Here is a 13,721-nt window from a genome sequence, read left to right as displayed (position 1 = left end):
TGCAAGCGAAACCTATTGGCTTTGCCAATGCTTGTTTGGACATATCTGAGTTACGCAGGTTTAGCACATAAGTCACAAACAAAAAATGTAGCATGTCTTTGCTACAAAAATACAAATTGATTATGAAAAAACTTGTATTTCTTATTCAAAATGTTTAATTAATGTTAAAGAAAAATTCCATATTTTTGCAGATTTCTCGTTTGCTGTTTATCGTAGGACATCCTGTAAAAAGTGCAAAATGCCCGGTGAACAATTCTGAGCAAACTTCCATCTTCTTCCCCATGCACGCTAGATTCGTGGTTGATGCAGTACATATACAATGTGCATTCTTCATAGACCGTACTGTATGAGTAAAAGTATTTTGAAGAAATTGGTCAGATAATTTTAATTTTCCATGTTTTTTGTTTCAGAACCTTTCCCAACTTCCCTGTGGAAAAGCTCTTTACAATTATGATGGCAAAGAGCCTGGAGACCTCAAGTTTAACAAAGGTGACATCATTATTCTGCGACGGAAGGTGGATGAAAACTGGTACCATGGTGAACTTAATGGAAATCACGGCTTTTTTCCCGCTAGCTACATCCAGTGTGTCAAGGCGCTTCCGCACCCTCCACCACAGGGCAAAGCACTTTATGACTTTGAGATAAAGGATAAAGACCAAGACAAGGACTGTTTGTCGTTTAGCAAGGTAAAGTTCAAAAATGCTTTTTTTAATTTATCATCAGGATGAAGAAGTATTGTCTAGGGGCTAAGTTTGTGACTTTGTAGCTACCAGGCCTGGTTTCTAATCCCAGCTTCAGCACTTGACTAAAATCACGTGATTCTGAGCAAAATGTGCGTTCTCTGTGTCTCACATTGTAAATATACATAATGTGAAAAATGTGCAATACAAAACCCAACACACGTACACAATCGAAACCTCTCCCAAATCCCACTGAAATATGGTACAGCCATACTTCTCAGCTTTTTGATGCATTTATGAAAATGAAAAACACATTTGTCGACCTTTTCACCTGCACACATGCTTCCTAAAATAATTACAATTGTAAATTATATTTACATAGCCCTTACCACCCCTGAGGAGGCGTTGAAGTGCTTTGCAGCAAGTAGCATGCTACTCCGGAGCCCAAAATTAGAGTTTAGAATAGATTAGTAATAGGTGTTTTTTCCTTGTACTTTAGCTGCGTTAGATTTGTGCTCTTGATTTCTTGTGTGTTTGCTAGAATTTAAAGTAGGGTAGGAATGGATTCAAAAGAGGAAGTTGTAATGTTTTTGCTTGCAGTGGTAAATTGTGCCTGTTTTTTTAAAAATTGTTTTATTATCAGATTAGTAATAGGTGTTTTTTCCCTGTACTTTAGTTGTGTTAGATGTGTGCTCTTGATTTCTTGTGTGTTTGCTAGAACTTAAAGTAGGGTAGGAATGGATTCAAAAGAGGGAGTTGTTTGCTTGCAGTGGTAGGTTGTGCCTGTTAGCTGGGTAAAATGGCTAACAAGAGAGGGGGACATTTGAGAGGTATGATTGGGAGTTCATAGCAGTTAGAAATGCTTCGGATGAGTCAGATAAAGCCTAGGGATGGGACAAAGGATTAAGGGAGTATATATATTTTGATAATTGATGAAGGTTTAGTGGCTTGTGTAAACTTCTCTATAAAAATGCCCATATGTATTTAGAGTTTTACAAAAAATAGAACCTGGCAACCATTTTTCTCTTGCTGCTATTTATTTCAGCAGACCGAGGGCCAATATTTATAGTCATTGGATCTGGCTACATTATTTCTCCATGATTTATACATATTTTAGAAAAACATTTCAACAATTATAACCATCTGTAAAACATGAAGTGATACACTTTTAAGTTTAAACCAAAATTGCTCTGTGCTGATTTTCAAGAAGGTCAAAACATTAAACGTTCATAAACAGTGCATTTGTCAAATGAAACAATTGCGTTAGAAATCCGTGCCTATGTAAATCATACAAACCTTTTTGAAATTACACCAGTACATCATTTGTATGTCTATTCAATGTAGGAGCACTCTCATTAAACCCAATGGCTTTCCTCTTTTAGAGAGTGGCTCTCCTTGAGGAGAAAACTTGGTATCTGTGGGGATAAATCAATGTTCATAGTCCCCCTGCAGATTCTACAATTAATGTAATCAGTCTCCATCAAGATAGAAGAAAAAAGTAAGTGCTGATGCGGTTCAAATCCATTTTTCTTACTCAAGGGATTGTCTGCAGGGCAATAATACATTGTAATCTAGAATTAATAAAGAAAAAAATAAATATATTCAGTATTTTGAGTCCCTTCTCTCTATCACTGTGTGTTCTTTAGTGGATCAAATTCTAGTACCTGGATTATATTGATAAAGTGTCTTCCTGACTTGAAAGATGAGTTTCTTGTAAGAATTCCAGATTTTTGGAATTACTGCCACTTTTTGAGCATTCTGAAATAATGAACAGACAATGTTGTATGTTATACTAAAGCAATAAACCATTTAAATGGAGACTGAGGGCCAGATGTAGGAGCCATTTACCGACCGGTAACGGCCGATTTCGGCCGTTACCGACCGGTAAATGGGTTTTCGGTATGTAGGGGCACTTTTTTACAGAATCAGTAAATTTACCGATTCGGTAAATTTACTGATTCTGTAAAATACCGAATCGGTATTTTTACCGATTCGTTAAATCTCAGATGTAGGTGGGACTCTTCAGAGTCCCAAAGGCCCTACAAATTCGGTATTTTACCACCCAATCCAATTGGGTGTTAAAATACCGAATTCAGGTGTGCATGCACATGTGTGCATGCACACCTATGCCATGTGACAGACAGACATGCCCTTAGGGCATGTCTGTGTGCCACATGGCGCACATGTCAATTTTTGGGGTGCCAGAGGGTGTCAAAGTGACACCCCCTGCACCCTTGCTAAAATCGGTATTTACCGATTCTGTAATTACAGAATCCGTATTTCCCATTGATTCCTATGGGCTTCACAGCCCATAGGAATCAATAGGAAATACCGATTCGGTATTTACCGAATCGGTAAATACCGAATATTACAGATTCGGTAATTCCACATCTGGAATTACCTACATCTCCCCCCCTCTATTTTACCACTTCTTAAATACCGAATCGGTAAAATTCGGTATTTAAGAAGTGGTAAAATAGATGTACCTACATCTAGCCCAGAATTTCGTTTTATCTCCCTTAAAGGGTTGCTTTAGGTCCTCTTTTTCGTGAGGCAGCCAGCCTCACTGTGACCTTGTTAGACCAGAAATGTCTGTTCCTTTTATGCTTTAGTTCTGCAATAGGAGAAAGCAACATTGTGTCTCGGTACTGGTATTTCAAATGAAGCCGGTTGTTTAAAAAAGGGAACAATGAAAAAATGAAAGGAAGGTCTCAAACACTTACTAAAAATTGTAGCATTGTGTGCGAGTTCTGTTCTGTTAGAGGCCTGATGAGCCCTGGGGACTCTTTCACATTAAATCTGGAATGGAAGATAGGAACATAATTTGTGTAGCCTGTTGGGGCCAAAGGGGCCTTTTAGATTTACGACCTCTATGCCCTTACTTTAAATTTGCACAATGGATTGGATTCCTCTGGGGGTTCTCTTTCACTGTGATTCCTTAGTGTCTGCTTTTCCAGTTTGCAGCACGATTTTTCTCCTTTTTTCTGCTTTGGACAGGAAGTGCTTTGTTTAATGGTTTCTGGGTGATGTAGTTCGAAGTGTTTCATGTCATCAGCTGGAGCACTCTTTTAATTTATTATTTCTTTTATAGAGAGATGTGTTGCTAATTTATATTTTTACTTAACTCATACATTTCATTTAACCCTTTCTGGGTACAGCTGAATTTCTAAATTAAATATGCCTCTTTTTTCAGTAACATACAGCCTGATTCATGTACGGGCCGTTTTGCGTGTCCCTAATAGCGATTAATAGCGACTCGCTATTGAGGAAACGCAAAACGGCATTCATGTACTTTTCGGGGAAAAAATAGCGACTCGCACGCGGGCGCTAAAGCCGTTAGCGACCGACAAAAAACGCAGAAAAATCGCTATTTCCGGCTACCTGCGATCGGGATAGCGACTCGCAATCCCGATCGCACGGGATAGCGACTCGCAATCCCGATCGCACGGGATAGCGACTCGCAATCCCGTGGGATCGGGAATGCGAGTCGCTATCTCGCGGGATCTGGAAAACGGGAAGACGCATTACGAGCACCGTGATGACATCACAACCAGGAAGCAGCCAAATCCCACCCCCAAACAACACAGTGACGCTATCAGTCGAGTGTTGAAGACCGAAAGCTGCCGCTAAACCGCCGTTAGCGACTCACAACCCCGCCGAAATTGCGACCGACATGTCGGAGGAACCCCAGCCAGGCCCCAGCAACAGCGCTGCCCGCAAGCGCAAACTGAAATTCTCCGAACAGGAGCTGGAGAACCTCATAGAAGGGGTGGTGGCAAACCACGACCAGCTGTTTGGTGCAAACTCCCGGAGGGTCCCAGAGCAGGAGAAGAGGAGGATCTGGGTTGGGATTGCCTCCAGTGTGAACTCTGTGGGCGTTGCGGACAGGTCTCTGGAGGAACTCAAAAAGCGGTGGTACGACCTCCGAAGCCGTGCCAAGGAGAGGGTTGCGGAGCGCCTTGGTGAGGCATCAGGCACCGGAGGTGGTGGACCGACTGTCCCACCCAACCCCCCCTGGAGGACCAGGTAGAGGACACGTTGGAGAGGGAGGCGTGTGTTGGCGTGACCCCTCTGGACTCCTCCCGCCCCACCCAAGACACCCAAGGTAAGTGGCATGCGACTGCGACCCTGTCCCCTATGACCGCCCCTGACCAAATAGGCTCACTCATTGGCCCTTAGTCATGCCTATGTTGTGCATCAGGAAATGCCTGAAGCATTGTGGGAGACGTAGTATGTCCACAATGTAGTAGTACCACAATGCGGCCAGAAAGGTTCCAAAGTGCGCAAATACACAGCCACCCAGGGAATGACACCCAGCATGCATGTAACATCTGCACGTCTGACAGTCACATGCACCTAATGAGTATCCACTTACCCCCACAGGTGCGGGAGACAGCAGTGACAGTGAGAGGCTGCTGATCGATGAGGAGGCCCAGGAGGAGGAATCCCTACCTGAGACACAGCCACCAGCCCCTGCAGCAGCGCCAACACCAGCAGCCAGGCCCCCCACCTTACCTGCTGCAACACCTGCAGGCCCACCGGCTGCCAAGGCCAGGCCCCCCGCCTCTGCTGCATCAACACCTACAGGCCCACCGTCTGCCAAGGCCAGGCCCCCCGCCTCTGCTGCTTCAACACCTGCAGGCCCACCGTCTGCCAGAGCCAGGCCCCCCGCCTCTGCTGCTTCAACACCTGCAGGCCCACCGTCTGCCAGAGCCAGGCCCCCCGCCTCTGCTGCTTCAACACCTGCAGGCCCACCGTCTGCCAGAGCCAGGCACCCCACTAATGTGCCTCCAGTGGCTGCGGCACCTGCAACACCAGCTGCAACAACACCTGCAGCACGGCCAATAAGATCTGGCCCAGCCACATCCGCTACACAGCGGCCCAACAGCAGGCGGGGCAATGGGCATCTCCATGCCTACCTGAGCGTGGAGCGGCGCATGCTCCGCATACACCAGCGGCAGTCCCAGCAGCAGGGAGCAATCCAGCTCCAGCTCCATAAGATAGGCCGCAATGTGGCTGGAGTCGGGGAGAGGATGGACCGCATGACGGCGGCCATGGACCGCATGACGGCGGCTATGGAAGACAACACTGCAGCGCTGGTGAAGCACCGCAGTGTTGCAAGCAGGCGCCACCACCAGTTGCTGAGCCGGCTGTCCACCTATAGCCGCTCCAGTTATGTCTCGGCAAATGCCACCGCCCTGCTTGCGCGGCGCTCCCTGACCCAGCAGCACCAACTGGTCCAGTGCTGCGAATATATTACCCGGGTGCTGGAGCATTTGACCACCGCCGTCACCGCACTGCACGCACCTGTGCTACCGGCAATTGTGGGGGGTGATGATGCTAGTGAGGGTGCCTCCAGTGTCAGCAGCCACTCTGCCACGCAGGCCCCCCCACCTAGGCGCAGCACAAGGGCTACGCCTGCTCCAGCTGCCCAGGAGGAGGAAGAGCCTCCCAGGCGCCTGCAAATTGTGCGCCGGAGGCGCCAATGACATTGTGTCAGGGACACAGGCGCAGGCTGAACTTAAGCCTGCCATGGACCGTGTCATGCAGTATGCATGAATACTGCATTTTGTAAATAGTTGTTTCCAAGACCCATTATTTTTTGTGATTATAACAAATACATTTATTTTGGTGCACACATACGCCTTGTGTAATCATTACAGTTTGCATGCAATTGTGATATGTGGGGTGGGGGAAGGGGGTGGGCTAGAAATTGTTAGCTGTGATGTGGTTGCGACGTCTGTGGCCTTCAGCTGGGTTCTCCCCGCGTGCATGGTGCGCATGTGCTGGTGGCCGGTCGTCCCCCTCAGATTCACTGCCTGAGATGTCAACTGGTATCCGGCGCTTGGTTGCAATGTTATGAAGCATTGCACAGACAGCCACAATGCGGCAGCACGCTGCAGGACTGTAATACATGGCCCCACCTGTCTTGTGCAGTATACGGAACCTGCTCTTGAGCAGGCCAAATGTCCTTTCAATACAGTTCCTTGTCCGGATGTGCGCAACATTGTAGCGGCGTTGCTGAGGTGTGGCAGGGTTGAGGTAAGGGGTCAGGAGGTATTCCCGTAGGGCGTAGCCACTGTCACCTGTATGAGAGGAGCAGATGTTGATTGCCTGTGCAGCGCAGTTACTTCATAGCAATGTGACATTGTCGACAAAGTGTACTTACCAAGTAGGTGTCCTTCCCCAAACTCTCCCCTGATCAGTCGTGTGTGGAGTCCGCTGTGCCTGAAGATGAAGGAGTCATGGGTACTCCCTGGGTACTGGGCCACAATGTCAGTGATGATGGTCTTGGCATTGCAGACCATCTGTATGTTGAGGGAGTGGTACGACTTCCTGTTGCGGTACATATACTCCGTGCCAGCTGGTGGGCAGATGGCTACGTGGGTACAGTCTATGCAGCCAAGGACATGGGGAAAATGGGCAACATTATAAAATTGTAGTTTTGTGAGGTCCAAATCCTGTTGGCTCGTGGGAAATGTGATGTGCCGGTGGAGCTGGGTGAGCATGGCGTCAACAAAAGTGTGGAGGCAGCGTGACATGGTGGGCTGGGATATCCCCCCAGCAGCGGCTACTATGCCCTGGAAACTGCCGGATGCCAGGAGGTGCAGGCTGCACAATACCTGCACATGTGTGGGCACAGAATTGTTTCGCCTTGTTGGGTGCTGCATGATGGGGTCGAGTTCTTGTATCAGCCAGGTGATCATTTCCCCATTCAGCCTGTATTTGGCATAAATCTGTTCTCTGGTTTGCCCCAGCAAGGTGACCCGCTGCCGGTAAATCCTTGCCTGCCTCATGCGTCTCCTCCGTGCTGCTCGCTGTAGCCTTCGCCGCCTCACCACCATGTACATCCCAGGCATTGTGGAACGCCTATTGCTGCTGCTGAATGTCCTTATGTGTGATTGGTCAGGCCTGGACCTGTTGGTGATTGGCTAACAGTTTTTCAAAATTTGGTTAATCATGGCTTTTATGGTTACCACCTGCTTTGAGTTGTCCTTAAATTGCGCCGCGCAAATGTGCGATTTAGCGCTTTTTCGCTAATGTATTTCTTTCATGAATGCCGATTGAGACAATATTGCGTTTCGCTATTCAATTCGCAGATTCCGTGGTTGGTCGCTATTTCATTATCGCTAATGCTCGGCTTCCCGGAGTCTGCGACTTTTACAGCGTAATCGCTATTCCGGTCGCTATTATTTTTTAGCGATTTCGCTATTTCGTACTTGAATGCCGATTCCGTGTTTTGCACCCGCAATTGCGTTTTCGCAGCCATTGCGGGCGCTATTTCGCTTCATGAATCAGGCTGATAGTCTCCACATTGCCACCCCGTGGCGGTTGTTTCAGTGCAGATAGCACTGTCCATACAAAGTCTTTTTCTGAGTGTTTCTTTTCAAGAAAGTGGGACACCAAAGGTGCTGTCAGAATCTGCTTTTTAATCCGGACTGATGTTGCACTATCCTTTAATGTATTTGCTGGTTCGTTTTCCCTATATATAGTTTAGGCATGGACACCGGATTGTATAAACTGTGTTTTTGGTTTTACAATTTGAAAACTTTTTATGAGTCAATTTTATTAACTCATGTGTGAATTCATGACCTTTAATTGTATTTTCGCAAACTGAGCAATTACCACATTTATGGTGGCCCTCGATAGGTCTCATGTTCCATTGCGCTCTTTGGCCTTTTTTCTTGGCAGATGGTGTGAGATCTGCCCTTGTGATTTTTTGACTTGTAAAACTTTATTCACGCCCTTCATGGCCACCTATATAGAACGTAACCCCTTCATTAGCTACACATATGTACATAGAAGCAGTAATACTTACATGGTTTAATTTGCACATTTATTTTGTGGGGAGTATACTTGTTTTTCAAATACCTGAATGAAACCTACACATACATCTCTACACATTACACTTCCTAAAGTTTTAATAGCATGCATAAATCCCATTATGTATATATATATATATATATATATATATATATATATATATATATATATATATATATATATATATATATATATATATATATATATAAACACTCCACCAGTGCTGGTTCAGGAATAGGGCTGTAGGGCTGTCACGGGCGGTCCTGTTGCAGCTACCAGCAAGCTTACAATTCGCTCCATGAAACTTCAAAACTCTAGAAGAAAATAGGACACCCAGAGCTCCAGTTTAAGAATTTATTAGGCAGGTGAAAGAATCTCCACGACGCGTTTCGCCAATACGTGACCAAGCCGTATTGTAGTACACATATTTCCCTTTATATAAATGTATCTGCTTATAACAGGATGCATAGTTCAATATATAGTGGTACATGTATACCCATGTATAACGCCAACCTCATCTCTATACCGTAAGAAGCATAGTTTGTCCTGCCTGAGTATACTTTTCTGGTACATTGTTGTGCTGAAAGAATAGTTGTAATGTGGGAGGAGCCAGCTCTTGACTAATCTTCTGAAACTGAGTTGGCAGTCAGTCGATCTTATGTTTGTGGGTAGCAAATTCCAGAGTTTGGCTGCTTGAACAGAGAAAGATGTTCCACTAATGTTTTTTTTTCTTGTAGGTAGGACTTTTGAGGCAGGGATCCATTCTCAAGCATAGGTTCCTTTGTTGTACATATTTATTAATTCCTGATGAAGAGTGGTCCTTTGCCATGTATTGCTTTGTGTGTGATACAAAGAAGCTTGAAGATGGATCTTCGGCAGCCGGTAACCAGTGTAGTGCTTAAGGCAGGGGCGATGTGTGCTTGTGGCTTTACATGTTGGATGAGTGTAGCAGCAGCGTTCTGAACTCTCTGTTAAGTTCTTATAGTTGACAAAGAAGAGCTGTGACATAGACCATTACCGTAAACCAGTTTTGATAGAACGAGAGAGATGGTAGCTTGAACTTTGCGGGGGAATTCTAGTTGCGGGAAGATGCATCACAGTGTTTTCATCGTGAGAAATCTTGCTTTGGCTACCTTATCCACTTGTGCATTCTTTGACAGCTTGGTGTCAATAGTATTTTGGAGGTTTCTTACCTCCTTAGATATTTCTGGCAGTGGTCCTAGGTCGTCAGCCCAGGCACAGAGAAGGTCATAAGTTTTCCAGTCAACACAGGAGGGTGTCAGTTTTGGATAAGCCTGGGTAGTAAACTCCGCTCTGTTAGTGGAGTTCACAGAGTTTTCTGCACACTGTGCTCTGTGGAGCACACACATTTTTATCCTCACTAATGCTTTCCAAAATCAAGTTGGTAAGCGTAAGCAAAGAAAAATCACCTTTTGGTGAGATTTTTCCTTGCTCACGTTTCGCTGCAGCAAGTTTCACAAGCATGAGCAAGAGAAATCTACCTCCCGGCAAGATTTCTCAGCGTGGGCTGTCACATTTCTCAATGCAGCCTGTCAGGCAGTTGTGAACGCCCGCGATGAGAAACCTTCCGTTCGCGTTGAGAAAGTTGCTGCTTGAGTAGAAAATCTACTTGAGCGGCAGAAAAGAAGCAGCGGCCACTTGCCCTGCGCATGGTGCCGTTTGTGTTGATTTTCCTCCACAGGGTAAATGGGTAGTGCTGAAAATCAACACAAACAGGGGTGACCAAGTGTACTCCCCCGCTTGCGGAACTCTGTGTATCACAGTGGAGTTTTTTTGTCACTTCACGGAGGCCCAGGCCTAGTTTTGGAGGCTTTCAATTTGAAGGGCTCCATGGTATTCATTGGACAATGGCACAGAGCAACTGAAGAATTTTGATGTTCCAGTGTTCGAGCAACTAAAGAATTTTGATGTTCTAATGTCCTTTGGGCATTCCAATTTCAGAAGTATCTGCATGCTATCTTCATAGTTATAGCAGGTGAAGTCACAAGCATTGATCAGATCTGGAAATTATTTCATGGAGATGTTGAAAAGCATGGATGAGATGACTGAGCCTTGAGGCACTCCTGCTTTAATGCTGTATGGTTTAGAAGAGAATAGAGGAGTATGTATGATTTTATTCTACTGCGTAGGTAGGATGTGATCCGAACAATAGCTGTGCACTCTATTCCAGCTTTCTCAAGTCTTTGGATTAGTGTGTCATGATCCACTGTATCAAGGGCTACTGAAAGGTCAAAGAGATGAAGGGCAGCAATCCTGTTCTGTCTACTGTATTTATAAGGTAATCTAAGATAGAGATTAGGGCCAATTCAGTGCCTTTTCCTGGACAGAATGCCATTTGGAAGTTGTAAAGAATGGAATTGTCATCAATGAATTGTGACATCGGGGTAAAAGCTGCTCTGTCTATACGTTTTCACAGAAATTGAAAGTTTGCTATGGGTCTGTAGTTGTTAAGGACTTGATTGTCCAGGTTAGGTTTTGTTTTAATAATGGGAATTATGGGAAGCTTTTCTATGTCTTCCGGGAAAACTCCTGTTGTTAAGGAGTTGTCAATGAGTGTCCTGACTGGGATGGCCACTGAAGTTGATAGTAGAATGTTTTTGAATGTTTTTGAAGATTTGAAATGGACAAGGGTCAGAGGGGTAACCGGCTGGCTTGCTCACTTTGACAAGATCCAAACATTAAGTTAATGCTAGCTCTTTGAAGGTGCCTAGAAGCAGCTGTGTTTTCGTTTCCCTTGAAGGTTTTGTTGCAAAACAGGTTGGGACTGTTTTTTTTTATTGTTTAACATAAGTATCCAACATGTTTGCATTGGTTGTGTAATGATTTTAAAGTTTGTCACAAGATTCTTGAGGAAAGGGATTGGTAGCTTCTGTGCATTTCGACTTACAGAATTCTATAAGTATTTGATCAAGTTCTTTATTGGCACACTTTGCATTGTGGATTCAGCTGGAATAGTATAGTTTGTTTGCTTTTTTGATTGTTGACTTGTTTGTACTGTTGTGTCTGTGAAGGCATAGCTTGTCTTGAGGGCTGTTTGTTCTGAGCATGTTGCGTTTAAGCTTCACAATTTGTTTTTAGAGCTTTTTTAATTTTGCATTCCCGCAAGGGCAAGTGTGTAGATGTTTTTGAAGGAATTAAAAGATCAAAAGCTTTCTGGAACAGAAAAATGAAACATGCGCATGCAAATATTCCAAATATTCTTCTCTTTCTTTCTCCCTTTTCCTTCTCCTATCTTCCTACTTCTATCTTTCTTTTCTAGCTTTCTTTTCTAACTTCCTTTCTCCCCTCCCCCCTCACTCCTAATTGATTTAATATTCATAGTCATTCTATATCATTTTTATTGCTTTATTTGACTGATATATATGACTTGTTATAATTCTCTTGTATGTTCCTGAAACAAAATAAAGATTTCTTAAAATGAAAAAAAAAAAGCTTTCTGGAGCCATTTATAGAGTGTACAGAATTGATAGTAATCTGATTTGTGTTGGAGATAAGCAGGTTTTCTAGTTCTTCCATATGCAGCTTGTTCCAAAGACAATATTTAGTTGAGGGTAAGATGATTTTATTTGAGATGAGTTGTAGTGTCTTGTGGTGGAATGCAATGAGGTAGTGATCTAATCACATGACTGGAGTAATCCTTCGAAACGTGACTAGCTCTGGGTTGGCGAAGATAATATGTAATGAGTGTCCAATGATGCGTGTGGGATTGTGAATGAGTTGCTAAAGGATGTTTGTCTAGGTCAGTGAGGATGATGGCAAACCATATGTTATAGTTACCAAGGATACAAAGGATACATAGGTTTGAGTATATTATAAGAAGGCTAGAGATTGTGTCTAGCAATATGTCTGTGATAGTTGCAATGCTAGATGGTAGCCTGTAGAGAAGAAGAAAGTAACAGGAAAAGGTTGGAATTGAGCTGCATCTGACAAGGAGGGCCTCACAACCTTGAAAAGAAACATTCCCAGCTTTGGTGAGATTAGTTGTTTCTTTAAATATGATGGCTATGCCACCTCCTCTATTGCCTATGCAATGTTGTGTTACAGCTTAATATCGTGGTGGAATAGCTCCATGCAACACTGGTGTCATATCTTCCCCCAATCATGATTCATTTATGAAAAGTAAGTTAGGTTCAGTGTTTCTTAATAGGACGAATATGTCGCACATGTTTTTTAATGGAATCAGCATTTATCAGTAGGCAGGCTAAATAATCTATTTTGAAAGTTGATGTGAGTTTGTGCTGTATGGGGTGAGTATTGTCATTTGAAGTTGTGGGTGGTATGCTATTGTTTGTGGTGTTAACTGTTTGAGGAAAGAGAAAGTATTGGTATTGTATATCATTATTCCTCCAAAAGCCTTATAAGACATTTTTTAGGTCTGGATTTGTGGGTGGTGGTGAGTCTGCTTGAAATTGAAGGGTTGGGATGTGGAGTTGTATGCGAAAGGCTTGTTTTGTAATAGACACATTGATATGAGGTTATGAAGAGTGTTGTGAAGTTCTTTTCTTTGGTGTATCTTGAAGGTGGAAGGTGTATTTGTGAGTGGTGGTAGAGGAGCATGAGGGTCGTGTTTTTTGGTTCTGAATTGAGCAATGGATGATAGATGTACGAGTGAGGGATGTATGACATTACAATGCATACTTTTACAACGCCTACCTTTACATCGCAAGTTTTACAACGCATACCTTTACAACGCATAGTGCTTTTAGGCGCTGGATAGTGAATAGTTTAATTTACTATTCCAACTCCAGTCCCCGTGGATAGTAGGGAAGGTGTTGGATAGTACATTAAACCTATTCCCTATCCTAGAGCGCCCCCCAGCGCAATGCGTTCTAATAGTTTGCGTTGTAAAAGTTGCGTCGTAAAGGCACTGCGTGGTAAAAGTTGCGTTGTAAAGGATGTTTACCACGAGTGAGTGTTGTTGTGTGTTTGTAGATTTAGTGATTGGTGTATATTTTGCATGGAAAGTATAAGGTAGAGGTGAGTTTAAATGTGTGTTATTTATGCTGGTATTCTGAGGAGTGGAAGTGTGTTGATATGTTGCAATGGTAGAGATTTTTTGAATGTGTGAGATTATTTATGTGTGTTTGTTTTCGTACGGTAGTATTATCTGGTATTTTGGCAGTGACTTGAGGTGTAGAATTTGTTTGTGAAGTACTGGTGAGTTGCAAATGTTGAAGGAGAAAGGGGTGGGGTTGT

The 13,721-nt window shown here is 43.9% G+C and overlaps 1 protein-coding gene across 1 annotated transcript in view; it reads left to right on the top strand.

Moving 5' to 3' along the window:
• The first annotated feature begins 281 nt into the window (after positions 1–281).
• The window catches only part of SH3RF3 (SH3 domain containing ring finger 3), a 786,031-nt gene continuing 772,591 nt past the window's right edge, over positions 282–13,721 (top strand). The window contains exons 1-2 of the mRNA XM_078658954.1: positions 282–308; positions 411–686. Coding sequence (XP_078515080.1) covers positions 282–308; positions 411–686 — 303 coding nt within the window. The remainder of the gene's footprint in view (positions 309–410; positions 687–13,721) is intronic.

This window comes from Lissotriton helveticus, chromosome 8 (genome assembly GCF_964261635.1).
Source record: "Lissotriton helveticus chromosome 8, aLisHel1.1, whole genome shotgun sequence".
NCBI lineage: Eukaryota > Metazoa > Chordata > Amphibia > Caudata > Salamandridae > Lissotriton > Lissotriton helveticus.
The sequence above is the reverse complement of the archived record's forward strand: the minus strand, read 5'-3'. Positions and strand labels throughout refer to the sequence as shown.